Source organism: Chiloscyllium plagiosum, unplaced genomic scaffold, assembly GCF_037043375.1.
Source record: "Chiloscyllium plagiosum isolate Xiang-an unplaced genomic scaffold, Cpla_swu_hap1 HiC_scaffold_6, whole genome shotgun sequence".
In the NCBI taxonomy this organism is placed as follows: Eukaryota; Metazoa; Chordata; class Chondrichthyes; order Orectolobiformes; family Hemiscylliidae; genus Chiloscyllium; species Chiloscyllium plagiosum.
The window spans coordinates 126,032,000-126,044,823 of record NW_028270144.1 but is presented as its reverse complement, the minus strand read 5'-3'; the positions used below and the strand labels follow the sequence as shown (position 1 = coordinate 126,044,823).

General features: G+C 43.1%; 1 protein-coding gene across 1 annotated transcript in view; it reads right to left on the bottom strand.

Annotated features, from left to right (window-relative positions):
• dgat2 (diacylglycerol O-acyltransferase 2) overlaps positions 1-12,824 on the bottom strand; it is a 66,296-nt gene that overhangs the window by 26,880 nt on the left and 26,592 nt on the right. The window contains exon 4 of the mRNA XM_043692484.2: positions 11,588-11,658. Coding sequence (XP_043548419.1) covers positions 11,588-11,658 — 71 coding nt within the window. The remainder of the gene's footprint in view (positions 1-11,587; positions 11,659-12,824) is intronic.

Sequence of the window (12,824 nt, the reverse complement as noted above, 5' to 3'; positions counted from 1 at the left end):
CCTCAGGTTAAAGCACCACCAGTTGTCTCTCTGGCAAGGACACGGTCCCCTGGGATTATGGTGACAACCTTCCCAATCTGAAACTACAGATCCCCTTTGTGGTTTCAAATGCTTTCGTTTTAAATTTAAATCCTTTGTTCATCAAAAGAAAAGCTCATGGTAAAAGTTATGCTTTTCAATGGTTTATTTAAACAAACTTTAAAAGAGAGCATAACTTGCCCTAAATTTCAAAACTCAGGGCTCACTATATCCTCCTCACTGACCCAGTGCCCTGAATTCATTGTGAAAGACACGCAGGCTAATGACTGGGACCCTTGCCAGAATTTTGTGAAAATGCAGCAGAATGTCTATCTTGATATCAGCCATTTTAGTTCAAATTGTTGAGCAAATATTGTAAAACCAGCAGATAAGGCAGACACTGTGTGCCTGGATGAGAGGCACACATGCCTATTTCAAGTGGTCAGGCAGGCAATTGTCAAACATGCTGCAATTTTTCCACAGCGTTGCTCAACAGTAACTAAGACAAAGTCCAAGCTATTTCAGTGGTTGCCGATGACTCTGGTGTAGCTGGCAAAGTGATTATCAGACTGTCTGCAGCTTGATAAGCATCATTTACGAGTGGCATTAGCTTTGATCAGCATTAATTGCTCCCTGCCCTCACTGAAATAAAACAAACCTGCGTTTATAGCATCTATCCCTTCCCCAAAGCGCTCGCTGGCAGATTCGAGCATCGTTGCAATGCTGGAAATCGCAGCAGCCAATTGACATACAGGATATTGATCACAGGCAGGACATCGGGATTTGGGTTGGGTGAGAACCACCTATTCCGAATATTGGAGTGGAATGCTTTGCGTGCCTCATGCAGGTCCTCATTTGAAAAGCAGCTCCTCAGTCAGTGCAACACTCCCTCAGTACTGCAATACAGCAGGAGCTCAGTATTCCTACTCAAGTCTGCATTTTCCTGGAGGGTGGGCAGGGTGTGTAGGGAAGGGGTTCTGACTGCTCATGGCTCAAATGAAAAGAGAGACAGAATTAAAAGAGTCTGCCCCACAGCACATAACAAGCGTAGAGTGGGACTTCTGCCCATCCCTGAGGAGGGAGTCTCACCCAGAAAGCTGGTCTGGTCAGGAATTGAGATTCCCATTCACCTGACCAAGGGAGCAGTGGACATTAGCTTTAATTGCACAAGCAGTTCAGATCTAGAACACACCATCGGGAAGGTAGCAAATTTAAAAAAAAAATTACTTTACATAAGTGATTTGGACGAGAGTATAGAAGGTATGGTTAGTAAGTTTACAGTTAACCCTGAAATTGGTGGTGCAGTGGACATGAAGGAGGTTTTTTAAGGTTACAATGGGATGTTGATCAAATTGGCCAATGGGCTAAAAAAATGGCATATAGAGTTCCAGCTGGATAACTGCAAAGTACTCCATTTTGGTACGGCAAACAAGGGTAGGGCTTACACAATTAATGGTAGGGCCTTGGGTAGAGTTAGAAGTGTGGTGCTTGAAAAGCACAGCTGGTCAGTCAGAGGAGGAGTCAACGTTTCAAGCATAAGCTCATCAGGAATGTCATTCCTGAGGGTGCTTTTACATGGAGTGAACTTCATGAGAAAGTTGTGGATGTGGGTACAATTACAATGTACAATTACAATTTGGATAAATACATGAGTAGGAAATATTTGGAGGGATAAGGACCAGGAGCAGCAAAGTGGGTCAAGTTTAGTTTCATATTATGTTTGGCATGGACTGGCTGGACCAAAGGGTCTTTTCTATGTTGTAGGACAATGACTCCAAGGATCAGCACCAGTCGACCAGATCATACAGATATAGTCCATCATATTTCACTTCCTGGGGATCTATTGCTGCTGCACGGATTGCTAGAAGGGCACAGAGAAAGTGGATTCATTCAGAATTCTGTCGAGGGATGTGGGGCTCAGGGGAAAGAGACACAAAGTGGCTATGTAGGTGTTGCCTCATCTCACTTTTGATCCAATCCAACTTTCAAAAAAATAAAGGTCTCTGCAATTGCTCCCAATCTGCCCAAAGAAGAATGTTACCTTCAAAACCATCTAGTGAAAGTCGACTTCAAACTGAGACAGTTTACGGATTTGAATACAGAAATGAGATCAAATGGATGAAGTGACAACATTAAATATGTTCTCTGCTCATCACTGGCACCTTTAGTCATTAGACAAGCAGGAGGCTGGAAGAACACAGCAAGCCAGACAGCATCAGGAGATGGAGGAGTCAATGTTTCAGGTGTAACCCTTCTTGGGTTACACTCAAAACGTTGACTCCTCCACCTCCTGATGCTGCCTGGCTTGCTGTGTTCTTCCAGCCTCCTGCTGGTCTACCTTGGATTCCAGGGCCTGCAGATTTGTCTTTAACCTTAAGTCATTAGGCATTTGTCTCTCACTCTGTGAATCTGTATGATTACTGCCTTGCACATCTCGCTCCTCTACAATTTCCTTAAAAAACGTTTTCTTTAATGCATTATTTCATCACCATCCCCTCACTCAGCCTAGAAAAGTTCAGAGAAACTTGCACAAAAACAAATTGCTGGAAAAGCTCAGCAGGTCTGGCAATATCAGTGGAGAGAAGTCAGAGTTAAGGGTCGAGTTACCCCTCCTCGATTCAGATTTCTCTCCAGAGATGTGCCAGACCTACTGAGCTTTTCCAGCAACTTCTGTTTTAGTTTCTGATTTACAGTGTCCGCAGTTCTTTCAGTTTCAGAGAAATTTGTACCTATTGTACACTCTCAAAATGCAAACACCAAGTGTAGAAGTCAAGAAAATTACACTGGTTAGTATTTGAAGGAAAACTAAACACACTCAAAAATAATTTATAAATGACTACAAATATCTACAGCAAACCTACACAAAAAAAATTGATCACTTCAAGTGAAATGCAAGGAAAACATTTTTTTCCCTAAACCAAACTCTTGCAAACAGGATATTTAGAATTAAGTTAAATGTGGTGGCTCAGTGGTTAGCACTGCTGCCTCACTATGCCAGGGACCTCGATTTGATTCCAGCTTCTGGCAACTGTCTGTGCAGAGTTTGCACATTCTCAATGTATTTGCATGGGTTTCCTCCCATAGTCCAAAGATGTGCAGGTTAGGTGAATTGGCTATGCTAAATTGCCCATAGTGTTCAGAGATACGTAGGTTAGGTGCATCAGTGAGGGGTAAATGCAGAGTAATAGGGTAGGGGAATTGGTCTGGGTTGGTTACTCTTCGGAGGGTCAGCATGGACTTGTTGGGCTGAAGGGCCTGTCTCCACACTGTAGGGATTCTAATGAATTAGAGTGTAGGAGTTATTTTCCATTAGGGGTCTGTTCCTAGCAAGACAGTCTCATGCTAAGAATTAGGAGAAGCAAATACAACATAAATCTGCAGTACAGTTAGTCATCAGTGCAAAGATAAAAGTTAGAGACAATCAAATAGAAAGAAAAAAAGCGTTTTGTTGCAAGTTTAAAGTCCGGATACAGCTCATGCAAAGATTACATTGACTATCACAAGTTAACTCACAAACATGACATATAGATTATCACAATCATGTTCCTCCCTTGGTGAAAAAGTAGGAGAGTTTCAGGACGACAGGCTATGACGTGCATATTCCTGGATGGCCGTGACCATCTCAAAATTAATTGACAGAGGAAATGCAGCTGAGAAATGGGTCCAACTGGTCTGGACTAGCTCTTATGCAGTCCAACTGGTCTGGACTAGCTCTGGTGCATCATAACTCAATCATTCCCTCTCCTGCTCCCATTCCATCATTGCGGGCATCATAACCTCTCCCTGACAATGAGGAACCTCGACATTCTCCCCACGCTGGATAAAAAGATTTCTTCTGAATTTTCTATGGTTTGATTTTATTCATGACTGTCTTTAATTACTTGGACATCCCTCCACCCCTACAACAAGTGGGAACATTTTCCCTACATTTACCTGATTGAGTTCACTTCATAATTTTAAAGATCGCTAACGGATAACTTAAAAGGACAATCAGATGAGAACATTCATCAGATTGAAAAGCAAACCAAATGCAAGGTTTTGTCCTTTGATCTTATGTGCCCTATGTTGCACGCCTTCGATTAAGTTCAAAGCCTTAACTCTTGACCAATTTTTATCCCTCAAATGATGTCCTTAAAAATTCACATATTGCTGATTTTGCACTGTACAAATTGGCTGTCATGTTTCCTACCTTCCAACAGAGATTACACTTCAAAAGCAATCCATTAGATGTACACAATTTTGGGAATTTTGAAATAGGAGGTAGAACTTGTAATCATCCCTTGGTCAACATGGTATATGTAGTCATGTTTCACTGGAACATCTAAAGTGCTGCTGCAACCCAAATTCCTTATTGCTGTTAGTCTAAGTTAGTGATACCAATTGGTGAATGTTACTGAGTCATAGAGGTGTACAGCATGGAAATGGATCCTTCGGTCCAACTCGTCCTTGCCTACCAGATATGCTAAATTATTCTTGTCCCATTTGCCAGCATTTGGCCCATATCCCTCTTCCTATTCACGTACCCATCCAAATGCCTTTTAAATGTTGTAATTGAACCAACCTCCGCCACTTCCTCTGGCAGCTCATTCCATATACGCACCCTCATGATAAAATTGCCCCTTAGGTTCCTTTTAAATCTTTCCTGTTAAACCTCTTGTTCTTGACTCTCCCACCTGGAAAGGAGACCTTGGCTATTCACCCTATCCATACCCCGCATAATTTTATAAACCTCTAAAGACCATTCCTTCAGCCTCTCTCGCTCCAGGAAAGCAGCCCCGGTCTATTTAGCTTCTCCCTGTAGCTCAAACCCTCTAACCCTGGCAACATCCTTGTAAATCTTGTCCACACAAAGTTTTTGGAAGAGGAGGGGGATGGGTCATGGTAAGCAGAGTAACTTTATGACTATAGTAACTTAACAGCTGACTTGCAGGATTGCCTCTGATAAGACTTCATGCTCAAGATATTCCTTTTTCAAAAATGCACTGACTATGTCCAATCAGATCACTTTTATCCAAGCATCCATCATAGGTTTATTATAGATTCTAACATTCCCTCTCCTACTGACAGACAGCTGATGGCTCCCTAGTTCCCTGTTTATTCCCTTTGTTCCTTTCTGAAGTGGCAGGTAACATTTGCAAGCTTCCAATTTGCAGGAATCATTCCAGAATCTAGAGAGTTTGGAAGATGAGCATTAATACATTGACCATCTATATAGCCCCACCCTTCAACACTCTGGAAGTAGAATACAAGATCCCAGGGACTTCACTTGCAGTCTCAAATTTCTTTAGCACAACCTTCTAATTAATGCTAATTTGCTTCAATTCCTCAAACTCACTAGTCACTTGGATCTCTAATTCTGGGAAATTCATTGTATCTCCTTCAGCAAAAGCAAAAAAAAAACAATAAAACATTTAGCTTCTGTTATTTCTCTATTCCACATCATTAAAAAAAAACTCTCCTGCCTCTACTTTTAATGGACCCACATTCATCCTTGCTGAACATTTCCTTTTTAATGTACGTGGAGAAGCTTTTACAGTTTATTTTTGGTTTTTGCTAGATTGCATTCCTATTCCAGCCTTTTTTGCCTATTTCTTGGTCCTTCTTTGCTGAATTCTAAAAAATTCCCAATGTTGATTTATTACCATTTCTGATAAATTCCTTTAAAATCATCTACAATCTTTAACATCCTGTCAATCATGGTTGACTGACAATTTAGAGTTTTTACATTTAGAAGTGGTACATAGTTGCACTAAGCCACGTAATAATTCTGTATAGAACTGTCTATTGCCTGTGTACAGTTATGCATTTTAATCTATTTCCCTGATCCAGTTCAGCTAATTTGTGTTTTATGGTCTCAATTTAACACCCTTGCTTCATACTGAACTACCACACTCTCAAATATAAATGTAAAATTCAGTCACATTTGGTCAGTCAACCATAATGGTACTTTTCCAACAATCCAATAGTGTGTGCAGGAGGGCATGCCAGGAACAGTGCCAGGCATACCTGAAGATGAGATGTCAACCTGGTGAAGCCACCAAACAGGCCTACTTCCCAAACAGCATAAGCAGCAAATGACAGAGCTAAGCAATCGCACTACTGTCAGATTTAAGCTCTGCAGGGCTGCCACATCCAGTTGTGAACGGGAGTAGACAGTTAAACAACTCAGTGGAGGAGGCAGCTCCACAAATATCCCCATCCTCAATGATGGAAGTGCCCAGCCCCAGCACAGAGCAAAAAGGTAAGGCTGACACATTCACGCAATCTTCAGCTGGAAGTGCCGAGTGGTTGATCCATCTTGGCCTCCTCCCGTGGACCCCAGCATCAGATACTAGTCTTCAGCCAATTCCATTCACTCCATGTGATATCAAGAAGTGGTTGGAAGCACTAGATACTGAAAAGACTACAAGCCCTGGCGATATTCTGGCAATGATACTGAAGATTTGTGCTCCACAACTTGCCAAGATCTTCCAGTACAGATCTACCCAACAGTGTGGAAAATTGCCCAGGTATGTCCTGTACATAAAAAGCAGGACAAATCCAACCTGGCCAATTACTGCCCCATCAGTCTATTCTCAATCATCAGTAAAAAGTGATGGAAGGTGTCATCAACAATGTTATCAAGCAACACTTGCTCAGCAATAATCTGCTCAGTGACGCCCAGTTTGGGTTCCACCAGGGCCAATCAGTTCCTGACCTTATTATAGCCTTGGTTCAAACATGGAGAAATAAAAAGAGCTAAATTCCAGAGGGGAGGGGAGAGTGACAGCCCTTGACATCAAGGCTGCATTTGTTGTGTGAAGGAATTTCAAGTCTGGTTTTACAAATAAACCCTCAACTAGTACCCCCTGGTAATCCAATGACAGTGCAAACATTGTGCAGCTAAACCAGAGTCATTATTTGGAGATGCCGGTGTTGGACTGGGGTGGACAAAGTTAAAAATCACAACACCAGGTTATAGTCCAACAGGTTTATTTGGAAGCACTAGCTTTCGGAGCACTTCTCCTTTGTCAGATGGTTACCCTGATGAAGGAACAGTGTTCCGAAAGCTAGTGATTCAAATAAATCTGTTGGACTATAACCTGGTGTGTAATTTTTAAACTTTGTAAACCAGAGACATACTGCCTACAACTGTTGGAGGTAACCTGATGTGTTTGGCAGCTTCACAAAAACAATGCTACTTCTCAAGTCCATGGTAAATCCTCACTTGCCCGATAGCCATTACCCAGTACGTGAGCCAAGTGTTGCTCTTGAAGCAACATTAAACCCTTGAAGCTTTTAGCGCACTCATCTCTTTACCCCCAAAATTGAAAATAGGAAAACACAAAGAATTTAGAATAATATCACATTGTCTGCAGCCACATGAGATAGGAGCCATTACTGTAATGAGTTCAAGCATATGACCGAGAGGAAAAGACCAATCAGCCCCTGAACATCCATCAGTTATGGCTGAGTGAATGGTGATGCCAACTCCACAATCCCACCTACTCCCCCACTGACCTTAGATTTTTGACTAACAAAGGAACCAATACCTCTCCCTTAGAAATATTCAATGACCCTGCCTCCACTGTGCTCTGGGGAAGGAAGTTCCAAAGACTCATGAAACTCAAATAAACAACGATTCCCTGTGTGAAGTGAAAGTCTCAATTTGAATCAGTTTCCTCTGGTTCTAGTATTTCCCACAAGGAGATACTATCCACCTTGTCATGTCCGCTCGAATACTACACCCTTCACTAAGTTCCCCTTTCATTGGGGAGTACTCAAAGCTTGGGGATCCCTTCGAGGCATGAAAGGCACTATCCAACATGGAAGTGTTTCCAAAATACAAGGAGATGGAAGAGGATGAAAGAACATAGAATTTTTAGAGAATGCATTATCATTTTTTTGCCTGGGCACCCACATGCTCTCACCTCCCATGACATTACCCTGTTGCCCCAGTCCAGGCACTCATGATTGGCACTCCTTAAGACTCAAGACCACCACCATCACTGACTTCATGGTGACTTCCACTCCACATTCCTACCAGTCCCCAATAATCTCTGCTATTCATTAGTCAAGATTCTATCCCCCTCAGTCGTAAAACTCAGCAAATGGCCAACTGCTCTCCCTATTTAGTATCTCTACGCTCAAAGAATTGTTACAGTACAGAAGGAGGCCATTCAGCCAGTTATACACCAGCTAGCACTCCAAATGAGCAGTGAATTCTGAGGCTAGTCACCGTGTTGTTGAGTCCAGAAGGCTGCAGGGTCACCAAGCAGAAGATGAGAGAAGAGGTGATAGCCTGGTGGTATCATTGGTTTGTTAATCTAGAGATCAAAGCAAACCTCTAGGGATCTGGGTTCAAATCCTACCATGACACGTAGTGGAATTTGAATTCAACAATAATAACATAAAATCTGGAATTAAGAGTTTAATGATAACAGTGAAACCATTGCTGATTTTTGGAAAAACCCATCCGGTTCACTGATGTCCTTTAGGTAAGGAAACTGCCATCCTTACCTGGCCTACATGTGACTCCAGACCCACAGCAGTATGTGTGTGTTTCTCAGCTGCCCTCTGGGCAATTAATGATAGAAAATAAATGCTGGCCTAGCCAGGAACGCCCCACATCTCATGAATGATTATAAAGACCATTCTTCTATCTTGTGTTGGCCCTTTTTGGAAGACTGCAATACAGAGTTCAATCTTGAAGTCTTTCTTCCATATCCTTTACCCACCCTTTAATCTCAGACACTGTCATGACATGGTCTGCTTTCAGCAGAGGAGAAAGGGAGGACTGCAGATTCGTGTTGAAAAGTGTGGTGCTGGAAAAGCACAGCCGGTCAGGCAGCATCAGAGGAGCAGGAGAGTCGATGTTTCGGGCATAAGCTTTCAGCACAGCCAATCCATTTTCACCATTTCCTGATGAAGAGCTTATGCCCGAACTGTCGGCTCTCCTGCTCCTCGGATGCTGCCTAACCGGATGTGCTTTTCCAGAGCCACGCTCTTTGACCCATTTCCACCATCTCAATGTCCCAATATCAGTTTTTTATCTCTCTAGTTTTCTATCAACCATTCCATTGTCTGCGTTCCTTTCTTTCTCAGCTCTGTCTCCACTATCCATTCACTCCTTTTCTATCCTTCCCCTCAGAATAAATACCACCTTTACCCGGTTACTATCAGTTCTGAAGGAGGGTCTCTGGACCCTGTTAACCCTGTTTCTGTCTCCAGATGTTGCAAGACCTGCTGAGCTTCACCAGCAATTCTTTTGCTTGTGTCAGAACTCCAGTATCCACAGGTCTTGGCTTTGTTTTAGTGTCAAAGAGTGTGGCACTGAAACTATAGCCGGTCAGGCAGCATCAGAGGAGCAGAAGAGTCGACGTTTCGGGCATATGTGGATGATTCGCTCATCCAGGAGGATGCAGGGACCGCCCCAAACCGTTTGATAGCTAGCATATCATGGAAAGTGCAGTTTATTTTTAACTGCAAAAATATAAAAGTAGAAAAACAAATATGTACGTACACAGTTACTGAAGCATTTCTACATACTCTTTGCATATGAATAAGAAGCAAACATTGGAATTTGACATTCCCTGCAGTTGCAAAGAGCCCCAGGCATTTCTTATTTATTCAAGATCATATTTACATACATTTGAGGCACCAGGAGGATCTGATAACTGAACAGACCCCCATTGTGCTTTGGCAGGAAGGCCTCAGACAGTGGTCTTTCCTGACTACACTTTGGCAGAAGCTGCCCTAAGCTTTAGTGTGTCCCTCAGCACATCGTCCTGGACTTTGGAATGTGCCAGTCTGCAACACTCGGTCAGGGGCAACACATTGCTCTGGAAGACCAGCATGTTTCGGTCAGACCAAAGAGTGCCTTTCACCGAGTTGATGGTCCTCCAGACACAGTTGATGTCTGTCCCAGTGTGTGATCGCAGGACGGAGGTGCTTGGGACGAATCTCAACAAAAACCACTGCATGTCCCACCAGACTTTCTTTGCAAAGGCACATTCCAAAGAGGAGATGTGCGGCTGTTTCAAACCCAACCCCACCCCCACAGTGCAGATGTTTGAGTAGGTGGGGAATAGAGCAGCTCACTTACTCAGAAGGTCACAAACAAACAGCAGTATGACAATGCCCGTGTTATCTGATTTTGGTCATGTTGGTAAAGGATAAATGTTGGTCCCAGAATAGGAGAACCCTCCTCCACGCACAAAATAAGATCATGGGGTATTTCCCAACAAAAGGGAAGCTTGACCAAAAAGTCACTGCCTCTAACTCACCGTGAATTCAAATTTTAAACACATAGCAATCTCAAATAGAACATTCACTGGAATCGGGTTAACTGGTCGCATGACTTAACTGTTCTTAAAAGCATCAAACCACAACATCCCGATCAAATACTTACTAATACTGCGCAAGACAAAAAACTGATACTAGTCAACTGGAATTTTGTGTACTTAAAAAAAACTAACATCTTGCATTTATAAAGCACCTTCAACTTCTCAATGATCTTCAAAGGGAGTCAGTGACGTAGTGGTAATGTCACTGACCTAACAAACCAGAGCTCCAGGTTAATGCTGTGGGGACATGAGTACAAATCCTACTACAGGAGCTTGTGGAATTTAAGTTCAATAACACAATCTGGAATTTATAAAGGAAAAACAAAATTGATGGTGACATGGTTCTTTAAATGCCCATTAGACAAGGAAACTGGGCCAGAATTTTATTCATGCAGCTCTCATCCCACCAATTTTCCTGGTGGGATCTGAACCAGTGAACCCTGGTTACCTGGATTACCAGCCCAGTGACACTATCACTACACCACCGTCCCCTCCCCCATTCTAAATACTGTCATGGGACTTTTTGCATGCCACTTAAAGGACAGACTGGGCCTTCATTTTATGTTTTTGTTTAAAAAAAAAGGCACCTTCAGTCACACAACACACGCTATGTATGGCACTGCTCAGTGGAGGAGGGTCAGCGTGGATTTTGACCCCAGGTTCTGGGAGTGGGAACCGGGCCTCTGGCCACTAGAGGGCATAACACTAATGTCTATGACACTTAAAAATCACAACACCAGGTTAAAGTCCAAAAGGTTTAATTGGAAGCACGAGCTTTCGGAGCGCTGCTCCTTTATCAGGTGGTTGTGGGGTACTGTTGTTGTTGTTGTTGTTATACTCTACAATCACCCGATAAAGGAGCAGCGCTCCAAAAGCTAGTGCTTCCAATTAAACCTGTTGGACTATAACCTGGTGTTGGGTGATTTTTAACTTTGTATACCTTAGTCCAACACCAGCATCTCCAAACTATGACACTAGAGAGCATTATGGATGGAGTTGACATGCTGAAGGGAGGTTAGAAAAGCAAAATGGTACACTGGAATTATTTAAGATATCTGCTTATTAACCAGCTCAGATGTTATGACACACCTCTGGAACATAAAGCTGGTCACCTGACTACCACTGTGCCCTTCCTGAAGTTATTTAAACACACCATAATGGATTTGAAAAAGGGGCATTTCATACAGCAAGTCCTCATTCCCAAGAAAATACAAATCACTACTTGGTCGCCTTAACGTACTCACTCGGACAGGGAAGTACTCTCGGAAGTATCTCCACACAGCCCAGTTCCGAACCCATTCTGACCTCCGTCCACCTGCAAAGAAGATATTTTAATTTTGTTAAAGCAATCAGCCACGGCGTGACTTGCAAGTACATGTTACTCCCCCTTGTTATTTTCTCCTAGTCCTGAAAATTCCTCCGTTTAAATATTTATCCAATTCATCTTTGAAAAGTACTTACCGAATTCACTGGCAATGTAGATTCAGGCAGCAGGTTCCAGATCAGAAGTTGCTGTGTAACAAATTTCTCCTCTCCCTCTATTTTCCCTCAACTTTTTATTCCCCCTCCCCTTGTCTGAAGATCAGCAGCTGCAGATTTTCCACTGAATTTAAGGACAAACTATTCTGGGAGATCTCCTCTGCACCCTCTCCCAGGCCTTCACATCTTTCCCAAAACATGCCTCCCAGAACAGAGCACAACACTCCAGGTGGAGCCTCACCAGTGATTTACCAACATTTGCCAACAATTTCATTTGATTAGTCTACTCCTCTAATGAAGCAGCCGAGGACCCCATATGCCAATCACATCCATCAATTATGCAGTAGCCTCAGCAGCAAGTGTTTGCTGGGCTGTTGAACTGCAAGAGACATCATGGGCAACACCCACCTATATGAGTAGTGGGAAACTGGAGGACATCCACGAATGGCAACTCAAGCATTTCCGCATAAAGAAAAAGATCTTTCATGTCACCGCTGCTCAATTCCCTAAAGTTAATTTCACTGACATGTTTGAGTAGACCAGGCCCACATTTGCTGGTGTTTACAAGGAGGAGAGTTGAGTAACTGAACTATAATCAACATCAAAAGGTGCCTGGCATGATAACTGCTGGTGGCACTGTGGCTCAGTGGTTAGCACTGCTGCCTCACAGAACCAGGGACCCAGGTTCAATGCCAGCCTCGGGTAACCGTTTGTACATTCTCTGCATGGGTTTTCTCTGGGTGCACCGGTTTCCTCCCACAGTCCAAAGATGTGCAGGTTAAGTGAACTGGCCATGTCAAATTCCCCGTAGACTTAGGTGGATTAGTCAGGGGTAAATGTAGGGGAATGGGTCTGGGTGGGTTGCTCTTCAGAGGGTCGGTGTGGCCTTGTTGGGCCGAAGAGCCTGTTTCCACACTGTAGGGAATCTGAAATGCTTCCTTCGTAATGAATCCGAAACTCAGAACAGTGTCTGAGAGGTCGCTCGTAGGACAGAGATAAGGA